Genomic DNA, 19,295 nt, shown 5'->3' with positions numbered 1-19,295 from the left:
TCCCACCTTGCAAAATGCGCCTTCCATTCATCCTGAGGGTCCTGCTGACACTCTTGTGCTTCTTGTGCGCCACCCCGCACTGGTCAGTGGGCCAACAGCGGGCAGTGACGCCGACGAGGAACGATCAAACGACCAGCGAGGAATCTCAAGCGCAGCCAAAGTCCCAGCAACTGCCCAGCAGCAGCGACCAGGTAAGCGACCAATCGAAGCAGACAGCGAGCGACAGCGTGGAAAAAGCGTCAGGTCAACCTCAACAAACGGGCCAATTTGTCTCTCCACCCAATAGCCAGCTGCCTGGCACGACTTCAGGGCAGGCGACCCAGCCAAAGACCACCAATGACACTCAAACCAAGGCGACAGCGCCGAGCGGCGTTGTCATAAGCGAAATACTCAGCAACATCTGGAACAGCACCAAATTCCTCGAGGTGACAAACCCTCAGCTGCAGTTTATCACAAATATTGACTGTGGGTAATTGGTATCTACCCCTCTGTTCTGTCTCGTTTCGACAATGACACCTCTCCATGCAGTCGACGGCACGTCCAAGAACAGCACAGAGTCCACACCTGACATACTTTATGTCGACATTCAGCCTACCAGACAGTACCAAGTGATGGGTGAGTCTCGAGTTGCCTGCTCAGAAATCGAGTAGCTTATTGTACGATGCAGAGGGATTGGGTGCGGGATTGACGGACGCATCGGCCATTGTGCTCAAGGATCTCAAAGATGCTCGAGAAGACGCCTATTGGGAGATACTGAATCTGTGCTTTAGTGAAAGCCCAGAATGGCTGGCAAGGGGAGGCCCTGGCATGAACCTGATTCGGTGAGCACATCTGCGAAGACTTGCGAAACATAATGCTAAGCCATCACCATCCGAACAACAGCGCCCCAATCGGAGCATCAGACTTTGGCTTCACCGAGGTGAGTTACCCCTCTCGCGCATAGCGTATCATGCCGCTGACGAATATTCTTGTCAAAGTACACATATGACGACACTTTCGACGGTTCAACTGACCCCCAGCTCACCCAATTTAACATCGAGAAGAGCGCCAAACGCTGGGAGATCTTCAAAGACATCCAAACCGTGCAGCCAAATCTACAGGTCATGTTTACCCCGTGGTCATCCCCAGCCTGGATGAAGGGCCACTTCAACGGGAGCCTTCGAGGCGGCTCGCTTCTCGAGAAATTTGAGGAAAGTTTCGTGGACTATATGGTCAAGTTCACCGACGAGGTTACGACCAAGAAGAATATCCGAGTGAAGAAGCTCAGTTTGCAGAATGAACCTCTATACGACGGCGCAAATTATCCCTGTCAGAAGATGGAAGCCCCTCAGCAAGCTCGAGTCGGTCAATTGCTCCGCAAGAAGCTCGACGCAGCTGGCTACAAAGATGTAGGCTTACTCACGTACGACCATAATTGGGTGGGTCCGTCAACTTTACGGCTGTCACGAACAGAAATCTGACTCAGGCTGCTTCAGGACAAGAAGGACTATGGGATCGATGTTTTCGACAGAGCGGCAAATGCTTTTGATGGCATCGCTTGGCACTGCTACGGTGGTCAACCCGACGGACAAAATCCGTTCAATGTGGCCTACCCTAATAAAGAAGGTAAGCATCTTCTTCTTGCAGCGTCGAGTTATTGAAGTTGACTTGTTGTACAGTCTGGTTTACAGAGTGCACGAGAATCACCCAGAATTATGAAGAGCCTTGGATAAACACTCGGAAGCAGTTCTCCCTTCTTCTCACCGGCAGTATCGACTACATGACCTCAGCCGTCGTCTTGTGGAATGTCGGTGGGTACATCAGAGACCAGTTGTAGCGTGGGGAGGGCAAAGATTGACTTGTCCCTCTGCTTCATAGCGCTCTTATCGACAGAAGATGGCTTCACCCTCCCTCAGCTGCCAGGAACGTGTCGAAACTGCCTCGCTCCAATTCTTGTGTTCCAGAATTCTACCAAGGATGGCACGAACTTGACTGGCCTAAACATGGACGCTATCCGAACGCAGGTCAAAGCAGGCGACAAAGAAGTGTCCCCCGTCCCTCCCATTCTCGCAAATGGCATCCAGCAGGCATCCACGGCTCAGTCAGCTCCAAGTACGACGGCTGAAAAGAAAAGTGACCAGAGCCAGCCGCAAAGCTCGACAAACTCGAGACGAAGTCTTACAGCCAAGACAGCTTTGCGAGGGAAAAAAGATGCCAAAGAAAATCATCGTCGAGCTTTCTCCGGAAAGCAAAAACGACAGGACAGAGCTCCGACGAATTTCTATCCCGGAAACACGCCCTACATTCGACCCTACTACCGTATGACAGTGAGCAGTGCCTTCCGTTCACTTTCGCACTCCCTCCACTGACAAGACATGCTTCGGCTAGTCGGACTTTGTCACGCTCTCGCACCTAGGGCGGGCCATCCGGCCTCGCAACGCTCGAGGAAGTCAGAAACGGGGACAAAGGATTGGCGTCAAGACGTCTGAAGACAACTTTGACTCGCCAAGGCTCTTTGCGCAGATGTTCCGCACGGACAATGCCGATTCGCAGGGTAATTCGAGATGGAGCCTCATCTTGCTCCAGCAGGTGAGACACGTTCTTGGCTCTAAACGATCGGGAAAAGAGCTGACGATGATTGTTTGACAAGAACGATCACTTCCTGACCGGCGTGTACGAGGACGCGACTATCATGATCCGTTTTAGAGATGCCGTTGCCAACATCACGCTACCGCCCGGTGTCTTCACGCTCTCCTGGCTCGCGCCAAAGGAGGGAACCTCTTCGTCGTCCGATACATAGGGCGGGGCCATTCCCCTCCCCTTCGCCTGCATATCGCTTTTGGAAGGGAGTGACGTCTCTCTACCTGTCATTTACCTCCTTTCCTCTTCACCGCGAGAAGCGGCAAGACAGAAGTGGTAGTCATCAAATCAAATGGAAGAGTGTGAGCCTGAATTTGAGCGTGAAAGATCGGTCGACGTCCTGAGAAGACTGATGTTATTGTACTGTACAACAATCGCACGTCGTGCCCTAGATACAACAGAGAATGGAGAGGGACGTTCCTATGGTGCTTTTAATTGGTACAACAGGGAGGCGATCGAAAAAGGCGAAAGCGAGATCAGGCGATCCACTCTTCGCCGTGGATTCTCACTCGGTAGACGCAGGTGAACTGGCGGTTCCCGTGGTTGGAGGTGAAGTGGACCTTGACAATCTGGATGGGAATCTGCATCTGCTGTGCCTCAGTCGAGGCCGGAAAAGTCTGCACAGCGCTAGCCCCCTTTGAAAGGTCGTATGTAAAGCTAGCCAGCAGCAGGTGGTTGGGCGCAGGAGGGGCTGGAGCGGGCTCGTCCATCCCACCTTCTTCTAGCGCCTGTTCCGCCTGCGAGGGCATTGCAAACTTGTTGGCTCGGTAAGCTTTGAGCTTCAACAAATCATCCTTCCTCTCGACGAGACCCCAAACGGTCACATCCCGTGGCGCAGACCTGTCCTCGCCGTAAGCATTCTCGAGCGGGAGGTGATCTAGCGTAACGTCCGTCACGATGATTTTCCTGGAAAGCCCGATACCCAGCTGACCCTCTTCTCCCGCAAAGGGCCAGCACATGCCCTGGCTGGTATCGTGGTGAATGGCCAGGTGCGGGACTCGATGTACGATCGGCGATGGCGAGTTGCCTCTCGCTCCGAACCACGTCGAGATATAGGAAGGAGCTCGCGCCCTGACATCGGCGAATGTGGGTGATGTCAGCGAGGGAATGATCCGGCCGCCAGCTGTTGCGAGGGCAAAATCGGGCTTGCCCGTCCGATCAGCGCTGTACTTGTCCAAAGCAGCTTGAATAAGAGCAATGACAGCGTCTGCAGCAGTAATATCATCGTGCTCGCCCAATGCGGAGGAGAGGTAGTCGTACGCCCACGTCGGCGAGTTGGTCGACGTTTTGATCGTCTGCTTGCCAGTAGCTCTTCCAGCAGACCTCGGAGAGCTATTCTTCAGATTTGCCTCGATGTTGGACTGCATTGTGCTGAAGTTCTCGTTAAACTTCTCTTCGAGCGCCCTCTTCGCGCTTTTGAGCTCCCGTCCAAGGAGCTGTGTGAACTTTTCTCGATCCAGAATAACGCCTGATTGTGTTCGCGAGTCGATACCATCGTCCAGCGTCTCAATCATCAGCGCCTGGAGATTCTCCCGGTTTTCAGCAATGAACGCATCCCATCTCGGCGTTGCCGTCGATGCAGTGTCGCCACTCGGTGCCTTTGGTTCGCTACCTTTCTCAGCAAAGACCTTCTTAAGCGCAACCAGGAGCGACGCATCGAGGACTGGCTGCCCGGTTTTGCTGTCGGTGCGAACGGCAATCTGGCTTGGCAAAATCTTCTCCAGCGATGCCAATCCTTCGTGAGCCTTGTCGGCAAGCTTTGTCGTCTTGTCCATCGCCTCTTTCATCTGCGAAATTTTCGCCTCATTCCGGTCCATTCGATCTTGAAGCGCAGAAAGCCTCTTCTCAAGGACCTTGGCATCACCGGCAGTGTCCCCATCGTGCACCTGCTGCTCTATTGAAGAGAGTGCATCTCGCAGCGTCTGCCGTTCCTTCTCCGAGCGATGAACGTCTTGTTCTGCCCGCTGTATGCGCGCTTCCAAGCCGCTTTTCGAAGCCTCCATCGTCCTTTCGAGCTTCTGCAAGGACGTTGCAAACACACGACCTTCGCTTGCAAGCTCCTCGATTCGGGCAGAAGTCGTCTTACTGATGCCAGCGATTTTTTTGTCCAGACCGGAGAAGGATGACGCCAAGCGCTTCTCAACATCAACCAGCCTTTGCCCATACTCCGCCGCAGTTCCGGGGGCCGCCCCAGAGAAATCAAACGTCCTGGAGCCAGACAATGCAGAATCTCGATGAACCAGAGCTCCGACGATAAACGCAGTGAGAACAGCCCCGATGATGCCCCACAGATATCTCGACAACGTCGACCTCTGTGCTTCGTCCTTCCCGTCGTCTGGTTGGTGGTCGTCATATTTAGGCTTCTTCTTTGTTGGGGACGCTCTCGACTTGCGAGCATTTGAGGCTGGCCGTTTGTTAATGGCAGTCTCGGTCGTCGTATCTGGATCGGTCGGTACGTCGAGCGTCTCATCTTCCGCTCCGACGTCTTCCTCCTCCCCGCCCCCCTCTCCGTCTTGTTGGCTTGTCTTGCTAGTTCTTCCCTTTCTCTTCTTTGACTTCCAGATTTCATTGTCGTCTCGGCCTCCCCTCGCACCCATTTTCAAGTTTTCTTTCTTTCTCCTGTGACCGTGTTTCCGCCCCTCGGCACTGAGGTCCGAATCGTTGTCGTCGCTTTCCTCATCCTGTGCTGGAGGACGGTAAGCCTTGTTCTCGTCCGATATGCGTCCTCTCCTCTGCCCAGGGCCATGCCGGCTTCCATTGCGGCCTTCCTCGCGGGATCCTACCAGGCTGCCCAACCATCCGCGGCTGCTCGAGGGCATAGGCGGCGACATCTGCTCGTCAAATTGACGAGCTATAGCGCTGTCCTCTTCGTAATCATTCGACCTCGAGTCCCCCATCTCGCTCGATCGGAAGCTGGTCATGTCCATCCCATCTGGAGGCGACATTGGGTCATGGCTGGGCTTTTGAGCGCCTCTCAATAAAGACGGCGCCAGCATCCGTGCGTTGTCTTGCGGATTGGCAATGTCGTCAGGCAGCACAGACTCTGGCCGCGAGAGATAGAAGCTGCTGAGATGGCCAAGGCCAGAGCCGCGATTGACACCCACACCACCATTGCCTGAGCCAGAGCCAGAGGCGTGGCTTCGCGCAGCTCCAGGGCTGAAGTTGGATCGACTCCGCGACGCTGCGGGTGGTGCTGCCGCCGATCTGGGTTCCTCGACAGCCTGGTCCTCCTCGATCGTTTCAATAGTTTGGCGCAGCGCCAAGGCAGCATCGGACGCATTTAGCCCCACGCCGTCCTGGCTCCCAGTCTCGCTCAGTCTCTTTGAACGCCGTGGACTCTCGGCGCTGGTGGATAACGGCAAGTGGTTCGTCGTCGGTGTTCTGCTTCTCTGTCGTTGCCTCTCCCTCAGATTGGTGTACCTCGTCTTCGCATCCTGCGTTTGCGTTTGCGCCGCTGACTTGTTCGAAGCGGTATCAACAATGTTGTTGTTGCTGCTGCTGCTGCCCCTCAGCCCGCCATTTGCGGAGGTGTTGCCAATCGACTTTCTCTTCTGGTTGGGATCTTCCTGGGCTCCGTATGCGAAGCTCTGGACCGGTTCCCGGGTCGATGCCTGCCTGCGCGGCTTTCTGGTTGCGCCACTTGGAGACGACGTGCTCAAATCGGGCGATGTCTGGGATGATGTGGCCCCGTCGCCGAAGCTCGAGGTGCTCGCCTGCCTTGCATCTCTGTCGCCCGTGCGTGCCTGCTTGCGCAGCAGCTCGTCTGATTCTTCCTCGTTCTCTGTCGTCGTCTTCCTCTTTGGCGGCATCGTTGTAGATCGCCCCGACCTCGCGTCGTCGATCCAAAGGCCAGAATGGATACCTGTGGACGCGCGGACTGGCCCCTATTGTCGGTGGATGCGGTGAAGGGGTTCGTGCAACCTGATTCTGCGTTGGTGTTTTCTGTCTGCCCTTTGTCCGCCGTCTGTCTAAACCAAGATCAACACTCAGCCCAAAATCCCACGTGGGATTTAACGCGACTCCTTTCGTGGTTCGCCATTCCTTCTCGACAGGGTGTAACATTTGTTGCGTCGGTGGTCGAGCACGGGACGGTTTTGGAGCATGAGTGTGCGATCGACAAGGCTCGTCGATTTCGGTTCCTCGCGGCTTACGGTATGCTCTGGCCGAAGAGGTTTTGCTGGGAGCACAAAGAGGCGTGCGACCCCCCGCGCCGAATCGCAAAGACCTAGTCCTGCTCCACCCTCTCCTCCGTTGACGAACCGTTCGCATTCCGGCCAAGATGCTGCATCGCGGCTCTCGGCCAGTCTCAGGATCCGCAACAAGCTCAATATACTAGAGACTCTTTTTTCTGATCCATCACCATTGCGCTTTTCACTGGGCAAGGAGAGGATTCAGCGCGCGGGGGAACTCGTCGCACAGACGTCTTCACACACAGGGACTCAACGTCCTCTAAGAATAGGCGGTATGTGCCACTCTCATCCATTGAGAGCAGGCTGGTGGCTTACACCAGATCCAAACAGTCGTCGGGACGAGGGAGTCAGGAACGGCGCAGCTGGCGACTGCGCTTCTAGATGAACCGCTGGTCGAGTCAGCCGAGCTTCGGCGCACGAAGGAACCGGTAGACCGCATTGATGCCGTAGGGCGGCGCTACGAGCGAAGGGCCGGACTTCATCCAAAGCTGCTGCGGATCTTGTGAGCCTTCGCTGCGTTGCTGCTCGTCGTTATCGCACGTGGTGAAGCTGATCTAGTACTCCTACAGTCACGACGAGTTTCTGGGAGCAAGCGAAGACGAGCATCATTTTGCCGTGCCTCATCCTTGGCTCCTAGATCAACACATCGAGATTGTTGAGCTCTTAGGTGAGTCCAGTGCTATTTTGATAGCTGCAAAGAGCAAGTGGCTGATCAATCGTGACAGACCCGGAGTTCAACGACTACACGATCGGGGAGCTATACTCGTGCGATTCACTCTTCTTCGTCAGCGATGCTGCGCTCCTATCCTCCCGTTCCCGATTTGCCGGCAAGGTCGGGCCTGATTCGACTCTGCAACTTCTTGAATACTTTGCCGACAAGCCAGGAACGCGGCTTGTGATCAATCATGCCCCAGGGTTTGCTAAGGGTGCCGGCTCGTCGCTGGAACATTCGATAAACAGAGATACCCTTGATGTGTTAAAAGGCCAGGCCAGGCGGACTTCGAGCGGTGTCGAGAGCGCGTTGCTTGATGTTTCCCTCGATGAGGCAATAGCGGCAAATGAAGCACTCCGACAGGCCCTGACTTCGAGTCCTGCCACTTCGTCTGATTCTGCGGCAAGAGCTTGGGAGGACTTTGCAACGCTTTACAACTCGTCAGGTGTCCGTCAGATCAAATCATTAATGGAGAGACCGCCTCTCGAAGCGGCCTTGAACGAAAACGAGTCATTTCAAGAAGCCATTTCCGTGCAGACAGCCTTGTTTGCCGCGCGGCACGCCCTCGACGAAGCGGGCAACACAAGGCGGACGATCGTCGAATTGATCAACAAGGCTCGAGGCGCAGCCAATGTGCTCCAACGTGATGCACAATCGCAGGAAGAGAGCTGGATGCGGTCACTTTTCCTCTTGCCTGCATCAGAGACGCTGCCCGAAACGAGCGAGAGTCGTGTACACCAGCGCTCTGGCGACCGCAGCAAGCGGGTTGAAGGATCGGTGCGGGACTCGAGAGGCGTAGTCGAAAAGTCATTTGCCTCTCGTCTGGCTTGGTGGCGCATCTGGTGGCGAGTCGATGATGTGCGAGCTGAGATGGAGACGGCAATCAGCAAGAGCTTTGCAAGGGACCTCGAGTCACAGCTCCGGTTTGAAGCTGGTAAGCTCCTCTACTACTCGCAAAAGCTCAACGACAACCTTGCCACGTACATTGCCTCGCTCAAGCAGACCAACCAGAGCGACGCCGAGCAAACAATCCTCACCCCCACACTCCTCAATGCGCTTCGCGCAGATTCGACAGAGGAGGTTGCGACCCGACTTCACGCAGACATTCTCAGCAGACCAATAGAGGAACGAAGGAAGCTGCTGCTGGCTCGAGGAGGGCCCATCGATGTTTTGTCTGCCCGTGCCCAGCGTGCTGTGCTCTCATCGGTCACTCTCGTGGGATGTGCGGGGATCACGAGCGTGGTGGGCACCGTTGCATCCAGCCCATGGTCTTCGGCGCTACCTGCCGCCCTATCTCACATGGCCATGCTTCCCTCCACTGCGGGAGGTCTTTTCGCCTTTGCCACGGTAGCTTCTGCATGGATCTTGCAGAGCCGGTGGGCGCGCGCAAAGAAGAAGTTCTGGCGGGACTGGGAAAGCGTCGCGAATGGCCTCGACGACGACCTCCGCTTGAACTTTCACGAGGCTTTCCGGAGCACTGCCGCTGCGCAGTCGCACACGGCGTCAAGGGAGCTACTGCGGGTAGCTGCAGAGAAGGAAGAGGCTCTGAGGGGCATCGAGAGCCTTTGGCAGAGGGTGAAAGACGGAGGGGCACACGACAACAAGCAACCTTTGAGCTAATTGCATGCTACTCAATACACAAATGCGCACTTTGCGGTGACGAAGATTCTGTCCTTCGGGCAATTTGTCTTGTGTGAGAAGCAGCTAAGGGCGATGGAAAAGGCTGAAGGGCCTTGGCACATCTGCACTCTAATTGGGCTTCCGACACCCTGTGCCCGGGGTAAGGGCACAGGTTTCAACCGCGGTCTCTGTCGTGTGGCTGTAGTGAATGAAGCTGAACAAAATATAGGCTAAAGGGATTCCGACTTGAACCCGGCAATATCCGCGGGTGCATGATCTTACCTGTCGAGCTCTATATTATAATTAAGAAGTCTCTCGCTATCTTTTCGGCCTCGGGCTCTAAGCATCAATCTGAAATCAAGGTAGCGTAGCTGCGCATCCGAAAGTGGCTGGGGGATGGGGGAGATTCATGGTCGAGAAGAATATATTGACAGACCGTCCTCCTTCTCATGCGCGTGCGCGCCTCTTCATTTCCGATTTCTTTCCTTTTGCAGATCTCTTTTTCCCCTCCCTCCCACCCCTCCCGTCCATCGATCATCCATCATTGGCTGGTCGACTGATATCACTGCGAGATCAGACCTTAACACTGCAGCACGCCGCCGGCGCCTGACTTCTATCGTTCCCCGCGGAATTCATTCGCGGACATAAGCGCGAAAGAAAAAAAATAAAAAATAAGTCTTGCGACAAGGAAGCGGCTGAGAGCGATACAAATTCTCTTGCGCCCTTCTCCCTCATCAACTCAAGAAAGTAACCACGGAAGCAGGCGACGAAGGCGGCGGCCACGGCTCGTATTCTCTCCTCTCCTCTCTGATAAAGCAGCCAGACGGGGCGGGGCTAAATACGTCCAAGACTCTTGTTCTTCACCACGACAGTGACCGTGCACGAAAAGGACATCGGCCAAGGAATGGTTTGCTTCGCCGTCTGGCGGAGCTAGAATAGAGAAGACAAGGGAAGGAGGACAGCACCGCTCACGCTGCTTTCATCGTCTACATTTCCCCAGCATATCACAGGATCCATCACTTCGTTCTTCTAGAATCCGCCCATCGCTACGGATTGTTGATCGATCGCTGCGTAGACAAAGTCATACACACGGCGAATCCACACGGCGTTCCCTGGGTTCAAGTGCCAAGACATGTCGTCCTTTGCCAACCAGCCAAGCAAAGTGCCGGCTGCTGCGCGACAGCGACAGCAAAACGTGTCGAGCAGCTCGCAAAATAGCTTCATGCGCATGCACGACGATCACGACGACGATGACCAGGAGCAGGCCGACGACGAGGCTAGCGGCAAGCGACGCCGGGTGCAGCGAGCCTGCGATGTGTGCAGAAAGAAAAAGATTCGCTGCGACGGCCTCCAGCCGGAGAAGGGAGCGTGCAGCAACTGTGCCACGTATGGACACAAGTGCACCTTTGTCGATGCAGCCAAGCGAAGGGCACCCCCACGGAGGTGAGTCTTACCTCGTCTTTGAAGCGCTCTCTTGTGTGTGCACCATAGATGCTCACGCTCGCACCGCCCATCCATCATCCCCATCTACATCGCTCCTCAGCTACGTCGACGCATTGGAGGCACGCATGAAGCGCGCAGAGACCCTGCTCCTGCAGCTTGCACCTGGTATCGATCTCGATGATCGCATCGGACCATACCCACAGCTGCCTGCGGACAAGAACGACCCGAAAGCTAAACAATTCGACTCGTTTCAGCAACCATCCATGACAGCAGCACCTCCTGCTGTGCCATCGCTACCGTCCTCGGCATCTTTTGCCACATTCTCGGAGGGAGGGGCACAAAAGCCTCGCGATACGCCGCTCACAAGCGCTGGCTTCAACGCAGCCGCCGAAGACGAGGAAGACGACTATGAAGATGAGATCGACTCTGATGAAGACGACATGGCCTTCGTCGGTGGTGGTATGCAGCAGCTGTCGTTGGGCGAGAACGACATCCCACCCCAGTCTACCATCAACATGACCCTCATTGCCAATGCAGACGTCGTCCGCGACGGTAAGAGTCAGGGTGCTTCGTCTTCGCAGTCACGACTTGCCTCTACATCAGCGCAGAACGCTAGCCAGGGCAAGAAGCGGCCTTCGCAGTTCATCGGCAAGGCCTCCGACTTCCATATGCTGCCCATCCTCCAGCGTCTCAACAAGGACGGCAGCCTCGATGTGGGCGGCGCGCGCACCAAGCTCCGTCCTCAGTTCTGGCAAACGCAAGAATACCTCGACTTCCTACCAAACAAGATTGAAGAGCTCGATCTGCACTGGCCGGAGCCCGACCTAGAAGCGAAGCTGTACGATGCCTACTTCGCCCGGTCCAATCACGAGTACCCCATCGTCAACGAGATCATGTTCCGTCGCGACATTGCCGTGCCAGGCTGGAGAAAGGATCGAGATCTGGCCAGACTCGCGCTCAGCATCTTTGCTGTGGGGAGCAAGCACACCGACGACCCAAGAGTGACGACGGAACAGCAGAGTGGCGAGTACGAAGCCGCGGGCTTCAAGTGGCATGCTGCCCAGGTCATCCTGGGCATGGACTTCACCCAGTACGCCGTGCCAATGTCGCGCATTCAGTCCCAGCTCCTTTCGGTCATCTACATGTTTGGTACACCACTCACCTCAACAAGCGCCTGGGCACTGCTGGCCGTCGCGATTCGGCTACTCCAGGATGTGGGTGCACATCGCAAGGCTACGGCACGCAAGCTTGGCTACTCGCTCGTCGTCGATGAGACCTACCGACGGATGTGGTGGACTGCCTATGTGCTCGACCGTCTCTTTTCCGCCACACTGGGCAGACCTACCTGCATCCAGGACGAGGACTTCGACGTGGACCTGCCTACGCTCGTCGATGACGTCTACCTCGTCGAGGCCAGCGACGCAGACCGGCCAGCGGCCCAGCAACCTGCCGATCGCCCTGCCTTGATATCGGGATTCGTTTATGGAGTCAAGCTCTTCCAGGTCAGTGACGCCGTTTTCTTTTGTTTCCCCTTGCTTTCCCTCGCTGACATCAGGGTATTCGGCCCTGTACTTTTTAGATTCTGGGAAGAACGCTTCGGACCGTATATGCCATCTCAAAATCAAGGATCAGCCGCGGCTTCGTCGGCTCTGCGTGGGACGGATATATCGTCGCTGAGATCGATTCGAGCTTGAATCAGTGGCTCAGTCAAGTGCCTCCTCACCTCCGCTACGGCAACAGCGAAGTGCAGGATGAGGAGTGGCTCATTCAGAGCTCCAACCTCTTCTTGATCTACTACTACACTCAGGTCTTGGTGCACCGCCCCTTCATTCCCAAGCCGACGTCCAAGTCGTCGATGAGATTCCCTTCGTTGGCCATTACGTCCAACGCGGCACGCTCGGCTATCCACATCCTCTACAACCTCAGAGGCAAAGGGCTCATCTTTGAATCGGGCATCTCGACGATTTGGAACACCTTTTCCTTTGGCCTCGTACTTCTCCTCGTCATATGGGCCGCCAAGCGCAACGGTGCCAGGGTGGCAGATTCGGCTATGGCCGATGTGCGCAAGTGCGTCGAGGTCCTTGAGACACTCGAGCAGCGATGGTCACTCGCTGGCAGACTTCATGATGTTCTGGGCGGTATCATCGAAACGAGCGAGCTCCCAGTCATGACCGCGGATCCCACAGCTGCAAAGAGTCTCAAGCGGGCAGCTGCCAACCCAGAGGCCGGAACAAAGCATCCAAAGGAGAGCAGCACCGGCAGTGACATCAACGCCACGATGCCCGGAGGCGAACGAGCGGATCGACCAAAGAAAGGCCCCCCCTCGCGTCGTACGCTGCCCTTTTCAACGACAGAGCTTGTGGCGCCATTCGACTACCATTCTGGATCGAGTGCTAGCCAGGAGAGTCCCGACTCCGCCTGGTCCGAGACCAAGGATTCGCCTCTGCAGGGTAGCGAGCATGCAGCGGGCGAAGGACCGCGGTTGAAGGAGGACCATCTGACCGAGGGCCAACGAATCTACTCCGCTTACATTAGGAATCAGCAGGCGGTCCAGGCAGCGCATGCAGAAAACTTTGCGCAGCAGCCAGGGCCGCAACAGCAACCTGTTTTCGCTGCGCCCTCTAGTTCGATGATGGGCCAGCCCAACCCGCTTGGAGGAGATGCATTTGGCGCTGGTGTGGGAGGCTCACGACAGACTCCGAGTGGGGCCGAAGGCGACATTCTCAATTCTCTCATGGCTTCCGCTTGGAACACGGGTCCAGACTCATCCTCAGCTATGGACGCCGATGGTCAGAGGCTGACTCCTGCCATGGGCATGCAATCGTCGGCCATGGGAAGCTATGGACAGTCCTACCCCTACTTCTCAGGAAACACGCCTCGGGCCGTTCCTTCAAGTCTGGATATGGCGCCAAGCGCCTCGACAGCATCTGCAGCCACCGCGACCGACCAAGGACTGAGCGGCAGCGGCGGCGGCAATAATCCCAACAATCCCAACAACGGTGGCTCAAACACGAACGAAGGGGGTTCTCAAGACCCCTTCGAAACCTTCTTCAATCAGAACTTCTGGGGCGATGCTGACCTGATGGCCACTTTGTCGGGCGCCGGCAATGTGCAACAGTGGTGAAGACGTCACAGCTCTTCCCCCCCCCCCCCCCTCCTCCCTTTTAGCCTTTCTCGGCGCGATGACGGGACGTAGAGCCAGTCTCCCACCCGTAGATAGAGATAGCCGACTTCTTCCGCTGCTAAACTACCTTGTTTCTTTCTGTTCTTCGCTCTCGCCACCACTTCTTTACCCTTTCTTTTCTTTTTATCTCTTGGACTCCCGACGCTTGTCACTGGCTTATTATTGGAGAATCGGATCACCGATGTCAAAGAAGAGAGAGTGAGATTAGAGAACCGGAGCACCGACGTTCACTGTCAAAGAATTGAGAGTTGAGAAAATAAAAAGTCAAGCTGACCTGGGTGTTGGCTAGGCTCGGCCAGGGACGTTTGTCTAGAGCTGCTGCAGATGCACAGGCACAATTTGACGCTAGTAGCTGGAGGCATAAGAAATCACCGATCGTCCGATTTTTGGCCGGCTCTCAACTCTACCCTTCGCACCAGAATAGCACGCCGGCACCGCACAAGGGAATTGCAACGGCAAAATCCGCTGCTTACGACTTCGAGTTGCTTGAGCGGCCATCTGCGTTCTCTCTAGTGGTTCCGCCAGCTCGCACGCAAACAAGGCACGCGCGCACGGTCTGAACGTGGTCTGACCGCCGGACGACTTTTCGTCCGTGCCACTTCTCCTCGTCGGTGGTACAAGGGAAGACGCCTAGGAAGCTCCCGAGGGCCCCCACCTAAGATCCATTCATTGTCGGCCAACGAACATCATTTCGATTGCGTATTCCTCGGCCGATATGAGAGCGGTGCAGCTCAGGTGAAAAGAGGCAGCCACCAGCCCGCCTCTTGTCCCCCCCTCCAGACAGCGGCGTAGGAAATTGGTTTTCGGCTGCCGTTGACCGCGGCGGCGCCGCGCCTCCCCTCATCACCGCATCCCAGTCCTCTTTGCACTCTCGGCTTTTTTCCTGCGTACAGCCACAGCACACGTGCGGCAGTCACTTTTCCACATCGACCCATCTGCTTGATCAAAGCGGCGACCACTGGCCAAGACCGGACTCACGGCCGCACGGTCGAGAATCGCCCCAGGTTGTTTCTCTAGCGGTGTTTCCCTCTTTGGCACGTATCCTCCGGTACGCAGCAACGACAGAACGAAAAAGGGGTTGAAAGGGAACCATCTTGTTGATCACGCCCAGAAAAGGACGCCCATTGTCGTCGTCGTCGCTGTCGCTTTCTTTATTTTACCCTCCTTTTCTCCCTGTCGCCCAACCTCACTCCATCGGCACCTCACCTTCTTTCTCTCCCTCGCTTTCCTCATCACTTTCTTCGTTCGTTTGCTCTCCACCTTCTCCCCCCCTTCCCCTCCTCCTCCTACCCTCCCTCTCCTCTTCCACTTCTCTTCTCCCGTGCCGTAGGTTGTCGCAGTTCTCGAGATGCTCTATCTCACCGCCGACAAGTTCCCAGTCTGTGAGTTGTTGTTCTGTGGCTATGTTGTTGTTTGATAGATCTGTCCTTCTCACTTCTTCAACTTCTCTCGGGCTCAACAGTCGTGCCATTTGGCCTGATTGGTTTCTATCGGTACTTTTGGTATCTGATTCGATTGTCGGCCGCTCTCGTCTACCGTCCGATCCCTCCTCCGCCAGAGCCTACGTATAACCCTGCCGAGGATGTCACAATGTGCGTTGGATGTACCAAGCTCCTTCTTTTGTGGTTCGCCTTGCTAAAATTGGCCCACCATCTTGCAGCATCGTCCCTACCATCGATGCTGGCGAGGAGTTCAAGGAGGCTGCATACAGCTGGCTGCAGGGCAACCCCGCCCGGATCATCATTGTCACGGAGCATCGCATGGTCGAACCTCTGCAGGCGCTGGCAAATGAGGTCGACCCGACAAAGATACAGGTGCTCTCGGTCCCAAAGGCCAATAAGCGCCTGCAGATGGTCCATGGCATTCGGCACGTCACGACGGACATCATCGTCTTTGCCGATGACGATGCCATCTGGCCCCCAACGATGCTTCCTTGGGTCTTGGCCTGCTTCGAGGACCAGTCGGTGGGCGGCGTGGGCACGAGCCAGCGGGTCAAGCCCCAAGGACGAAAGATGACGGTGTGGGAGACGCTGGCTGCATTTCGCCTCTCGATTCGCAACTTTGAAATCGCTGCCAGCACACACATCGACGGGGGAGTCCCCTGCCTCTCTGGGCGTACTGCGGCGTACAGGACAGTCATTCTCAAGGACCCTATGTTTCTCCATGAATTCACCCACGACTACTGGCTGGGCAGGTACTTGCTCAACTCGGGCGACGACAAATTCCTTACGCGGTGGCTCGTCAAGAACGGCTGGCAGACCTACATCCAGGTGTGCCCCCAGGTAGAACTGCTGAGCACTATGAAACCCGACTGGCGCTTCCTCAAGCAGGTACTCCGCTGGACGAGAAATACCTGGCGATCTGACATACGGTCCATCTTCAAGGAGAGGAGAATCTGGACGAGCCATCCCTACGTGGCCTACTCGATGTGCGACAAATTCGTTAACCCATTCACGTTGCTGTTGGGTCCTTGCCTTGTTGCATACCTCTGCGTCAAGAGTCAAAGGGGAACCAAGGAAGGAGGGTACCATCTGCCGATCTGGAAGATCATCGTCTCGTACATTGTTTGGATTCTCGCCACCAGGACGGCCAAGCTGTTGCCTCACCTGTGGTACAGGCCACAGGATATCATATACGTTCCTGCCTAGTGAGTTGCAACTCTTGTCGCAAATTCTTGCCTGATCCAGGCTGACTTGCTTTTGCCCAATTTACAGCATCCTGTTTGGCTACTACTTTGCCATCATGAAGCTCTATGCTCTCTGTACCCTCCATGAAACGGGTTGGGGCACGCGGCAGGGCGTCGGCGAACCGCAAGAAGCGTCCGATGCAAAAGAGGCAGACCAGCATCGTCATCGCATCAATCACGCTCAACAAAAGCAGGCGCAAGCTCAACCGTGGGATCCTCCTCAACGTGAGCTGCAGCCGAATCACCCCCTTCCCCTGAGCTCCATTCGCCCCATTACGGCGGGAGCTACCGCGAGCGAGATGCCTGTGACACCGCCGCATCGACGAGAGAAGCAGCAACAGTCCCAGGCTGCAGAGCCCGGTATGATGCCGAGGCCTGTTCAGGATTCTTCGCCCAAAGACTTTTCGTCGTCTTCGCCGCCCGGAGGATCAAGGTTGAGTGGTTTCTTCAATGCGACCAATCTCGTCTTCCACGGTGACACAGGGGCCAGTCATGCGGGCGGACAACATCGAAACTCAAACGAAGAGGGGCACAGCGACCACGAAGGAAAAAGAGGGAGTCCCGGCCGCAGAAACGGAGTGCTGCTGGGTGCGACAAAGGGGTTGAATATCTACAAAAGACAAGAGGAGACGTCCTCGTCATCTCTACCATCACAGTCTCCGTCTCCGCCTCACTCGACTGCTCAAGCGCAGATGCTGCCAGAGTCCCTCGAGATGAACAGACTCGGGCCGCAGAGAAGCGCCCCGAGCTCGGTCAGGTCCAAGGTGTCTTCCGAGAGGACACATGGAGCCTTTTGAGAGTCACGAGCACGGGCAAATAGGACAGTTCCAAAAAGCATCATCATCGACAATTGCAATACCGAGACTCGCACAAACAATCTCTATCATCAACAACAGCTTCTCAGTCATCTCCTTACTGTGTGCCTTCATCAACAAGATGCAGCAGGTATCACGCTGGTTCTCAGGAGCTGGACATTCTTTCCTCTTGTACTCTCTCTCTTCTTCCTTGTCCACTTTCGAATCATACAGCTGTCAATCTTCTCCAATCCTCACTCTGTCTCACATTATGACCAAGCATGATGAAGACTACCGCCGAGACGCATTCATTGCGGTTTGGGTTCAGATTCGTCGACGAGATCTCAATGGTCTGACCAGGAACTATGTCCATCCATGAGCATCTTCATACATTAGGTCTCTAAAAAGCTCGTCATCCTCGTCCTCTTCTTGCTGCTTTTCCCATTCTTCATGTTCTTCACCCGGCGACTCCAACACAGCTTGAGCTGGATGAGGGAGATGCGGTCGGCTGCTCCATTCTGGCGAGGGTGTTGGGGACGCTCTCGAGCTGTCCAGCGACGTCGGAGCTGCCTCGTGCTCCTGTTCCCACAGCTTCTCCACATGTCCTTCCTCCTCGTCTTCAGCATATATAGCGGATAGGTCCTGGGTTGTTATACGACGGTGAGTCCAGATGTGGTGCGATGGCAGTGCTGACTCGGAACTGCTAGTCGGCGGCACGCCTGCTGATTCCGGCAGAGACGGATGAAATTGAGAAGGATGAGGGCGATAGAGTCTGTCCATTTGCGAAAGAAAGACGTTTGGCTGCGTGAAGACTTCTTCTGTCTGCTGCTCGTATTGATGTTGGTGAAGTGGTTGCTGCTGGATCTGGCGATGCGGATGCAGACGATTGGAAACTTGCGACTCTTCCGGGGGAGATGTGAAGGTATTTATGTGGAGCGGGACTTGAGAGAGGAATGCTGGGCCGTCGCATTCAAGATTCTCGAGGCACGCCGAACGCTGAGAAGGGGTCTCGAGCTTGTTGAGATGATGAAGCTGTCGGATGTAGATAGAGGGAGTTTCGACTTCGACTGGCCGCGAGGGGGAATCATGTGAAGAATGAACTGCTGACCCGAGCTGGAGAAGCTTGAAAGATGATGGCTGCGCGGGTACGGTATGAAGTTTTCTCCTCTCTCCTTCATGTCGACCTAAGTCAAGGGATCCTTTGTAAATGAGATAGGGGCCCACCGAAGGCGATGTAGGGACTGGAACGTTTGAGAGAATATGAGGAGAGGCTGTCCACGTTGAAGCAGAGCAGAGGGACTTACGCACCTGTTTCGACGGTAGAAGAGCTACGGTCCTTCACAAGAGAGGTTGCGATCCACTCTGGAAGTGGTGATGATGATTTTGTACTGTAGCCAGACTTTCAAGAGAACGATGAGTCAAAGATGCAATCGACCGCATACATGGTGGAACAAGCCCACCTCTCTCTTGGCTGTGGGCCACTTCGCTGACGTGTGACTCTTCTTGGGCTGCAAGTTGACATCCGAAGACAGGGTGTAGACTGATCGACGAGATGGAAAGCGGCCTGCGGGAGCCTTTGTCGCATCCTGATCCGCCTGCAAGGCACGCAGAAGCTTTCGATCGGGACGAACCTCATCCCCGAATGGAAGGGTGATACGACGACCGGGGTCAATCCGTTGGCCGCTGCCTTCTGGTGTGCCTGTGTGGTCTTCAGCTTCTATGGGACTGTGTCAGGGCGAGCGGACTATGCTACATGCGTACGGTGTTGTCATTCACCGGTCCCTGAAGCATCACTGGGAGCATGTAAAACGGGGAGCCGTCAGCGCTGCTGACGCGTACAAGAAGCTCTTTCCCTCCAGCTACAGACGTCTTCGCCGTGTCTCGTCTCCATCTATTACCACTCTTCCAAGATCTGTTGATTCCCTTTGCAGGATGCCGAGAGTATGTCGGCATATGTACAGCTTTACACACGAATGGCTCGAGGAGCGTCTCGCGCAACCGTCAAAACGGACCGGCGACGGGAAGGTGAGGTGAGACACTGACACTG

General features: G+C 55.6%; 6 protein-coding genes across 6 annotated transcripts; 4 read left to right on the top strand and 2 right to left on the bottom strand.

The window, feature by feature from the left end:
* Positions 1 to 666: 666 nt before the first annotated feature.
* FA10DRAFT_294067 (glycoside hydrolase) lies at positions 667 to 2,897 on the top strand (the record flags this gene model as incomplete). Its single annotated transcript, XM_025524433.1, has 9 exons — positions 667 to 821; positions 883 to 919; positions 978 to 1,418; positions 1,476 to 1,605; positions 1,659 to 1,790; positions 1,858 to 2,024; positions 2,127 to 2,306; positions 2,368 to 2,568; positions 2,630 to 2,897. Coding segments are annotated over 9 exons (1,593 nt in total), but the record flags the coding sequence as incomplete, so codon positions are not given.
* Positions 2,898 to 2,958: 61 nt separating this feature from the next.
* FA10DRAFT_266925 (hypothetical protein) lies at positions 2,959 to 6,473 on the bottom strand. The gene has a single exon (XM_025521701.1). The coding sequence runs from the start codon at positions 6,426 to 6,428 to the stop codon at positions 3,096 to 3,098; it is 3,333 nt and encodes a 1,110-aa protein (XP_025377645.1). The 5' UTR covers positions 6,429 to 6,473; the 3' UTR covers positions 2,959 to 3,095.
* A 200-nt stretch (positions 6,474 to 6,673) lies between these two features.
* FA10DRAFT_301704 (hypothetical protein) lies at positions 6,674 to 9,387 on the top strand. Its single transcript, XM_025525021.1, has 4 exons — positions 6,674 to 7,081; positions 7,140 to 7,311; positions 7,379 to 7,476; positions 7,535 to 9,387. Exons 1-4 carry the CDS (start codon positions 6,721 to 6,723, stop codon positions 9,139 to 9,141), a joined length of 2,238 nt encoding a protein of 745 aa, XP_025377644.1. The 5' UTR covers positions 6,674 to 6,720; the 3' UTR covers positions 9,142 to 9,387.
* Positions 9,388 to 10,273: 886 nt separating this feature from the next.
* FA10DRAFT_286155 (hypothetical protein) lies at positions 10,274 to 13,708 on the top strand (the record flags this gene model as incomplete). The annotated part of the gene is made up of 3 exons (XM_025524056.1): positions 10,274 to 10,584; positions 10,685 to 12,086; positions 12,164 to 13,708. 3 exons carry the CDS (start codon positions 10,274 to 10,276, stop codon positions 13,706 to 13,708), a joined length of 3,258 nt encoding a protein of 1,085 aa, XP_025377643.1.
* Positions 13,709 to 15,116: 1,408 nt separating this feature from the next.
* Positions 15,117 to 17,251, top strand: FA10DRAFT_286154 (hypothetical protein; the record flags this gene model as incomplete). Its single annotated transcript, XM_025524055.1, has 4 exons — positions 15,117 to 15,150; positions 15,231 to 15,360; positions 15,429 to 16,415; positions 16,483 to 17,251. 4 exons carry the CDS (start codon positions 15,117 to 15,119, stop codon positions 17,249 to 17,251), a joined length of 1,920 nt encoding a protein of 639 aa, XP_025377642.1.
* Positions 17,252 to 18,305: 1,054 nt separating this feature from the next.
* On the bottom strand, positions 18,306 to 19,279 carry FA10DRAFT_113611 (hypothetical protein). The gene is made up of 3 exons (XM_025517883.1): positions 19,088 to 19,279; positions 18,557 to 18,965; positions 18,306 to 18,489 (listed from the first exon to the last, which is right to left on the bottom strand). The coding sequence occupies exons 1-2, from the start codon at positions 19,199 to 19,201 to the stop codon at positions 18,651 to 18,653; spliced, it is 429 nt and encodes a 142-aa protein (XP_025377641.1). The 5' UTR covers positions 19,202 to 19,279; the 3' UTR covers positions 18,306 to 18,489; positions 18,557 to 18,650.
* Positions 19,280 to 19,295: the final 16 nt, after the last annotated feature.

Source organism: Acaromyces ingoldii (assembly GCF_003144295.1).
Source record: "Acaromyces ingoldii strain MCA 4198 unplaced genomic scaffold FA10scaffold_3, whole genome shotgun sequence".
NCBI classification, from domain to species: domain Eukaryota; kingdom Fungi; phylum Basidiomycota; class Exobasidiomycetes; order Exobasidiales; family Cryptobasidiaceae; genus Acaromyces; species Acaromyces ingoldii.
This window is presented reverse-complemented; position numbering and strand designations above follow the sequence as displayed.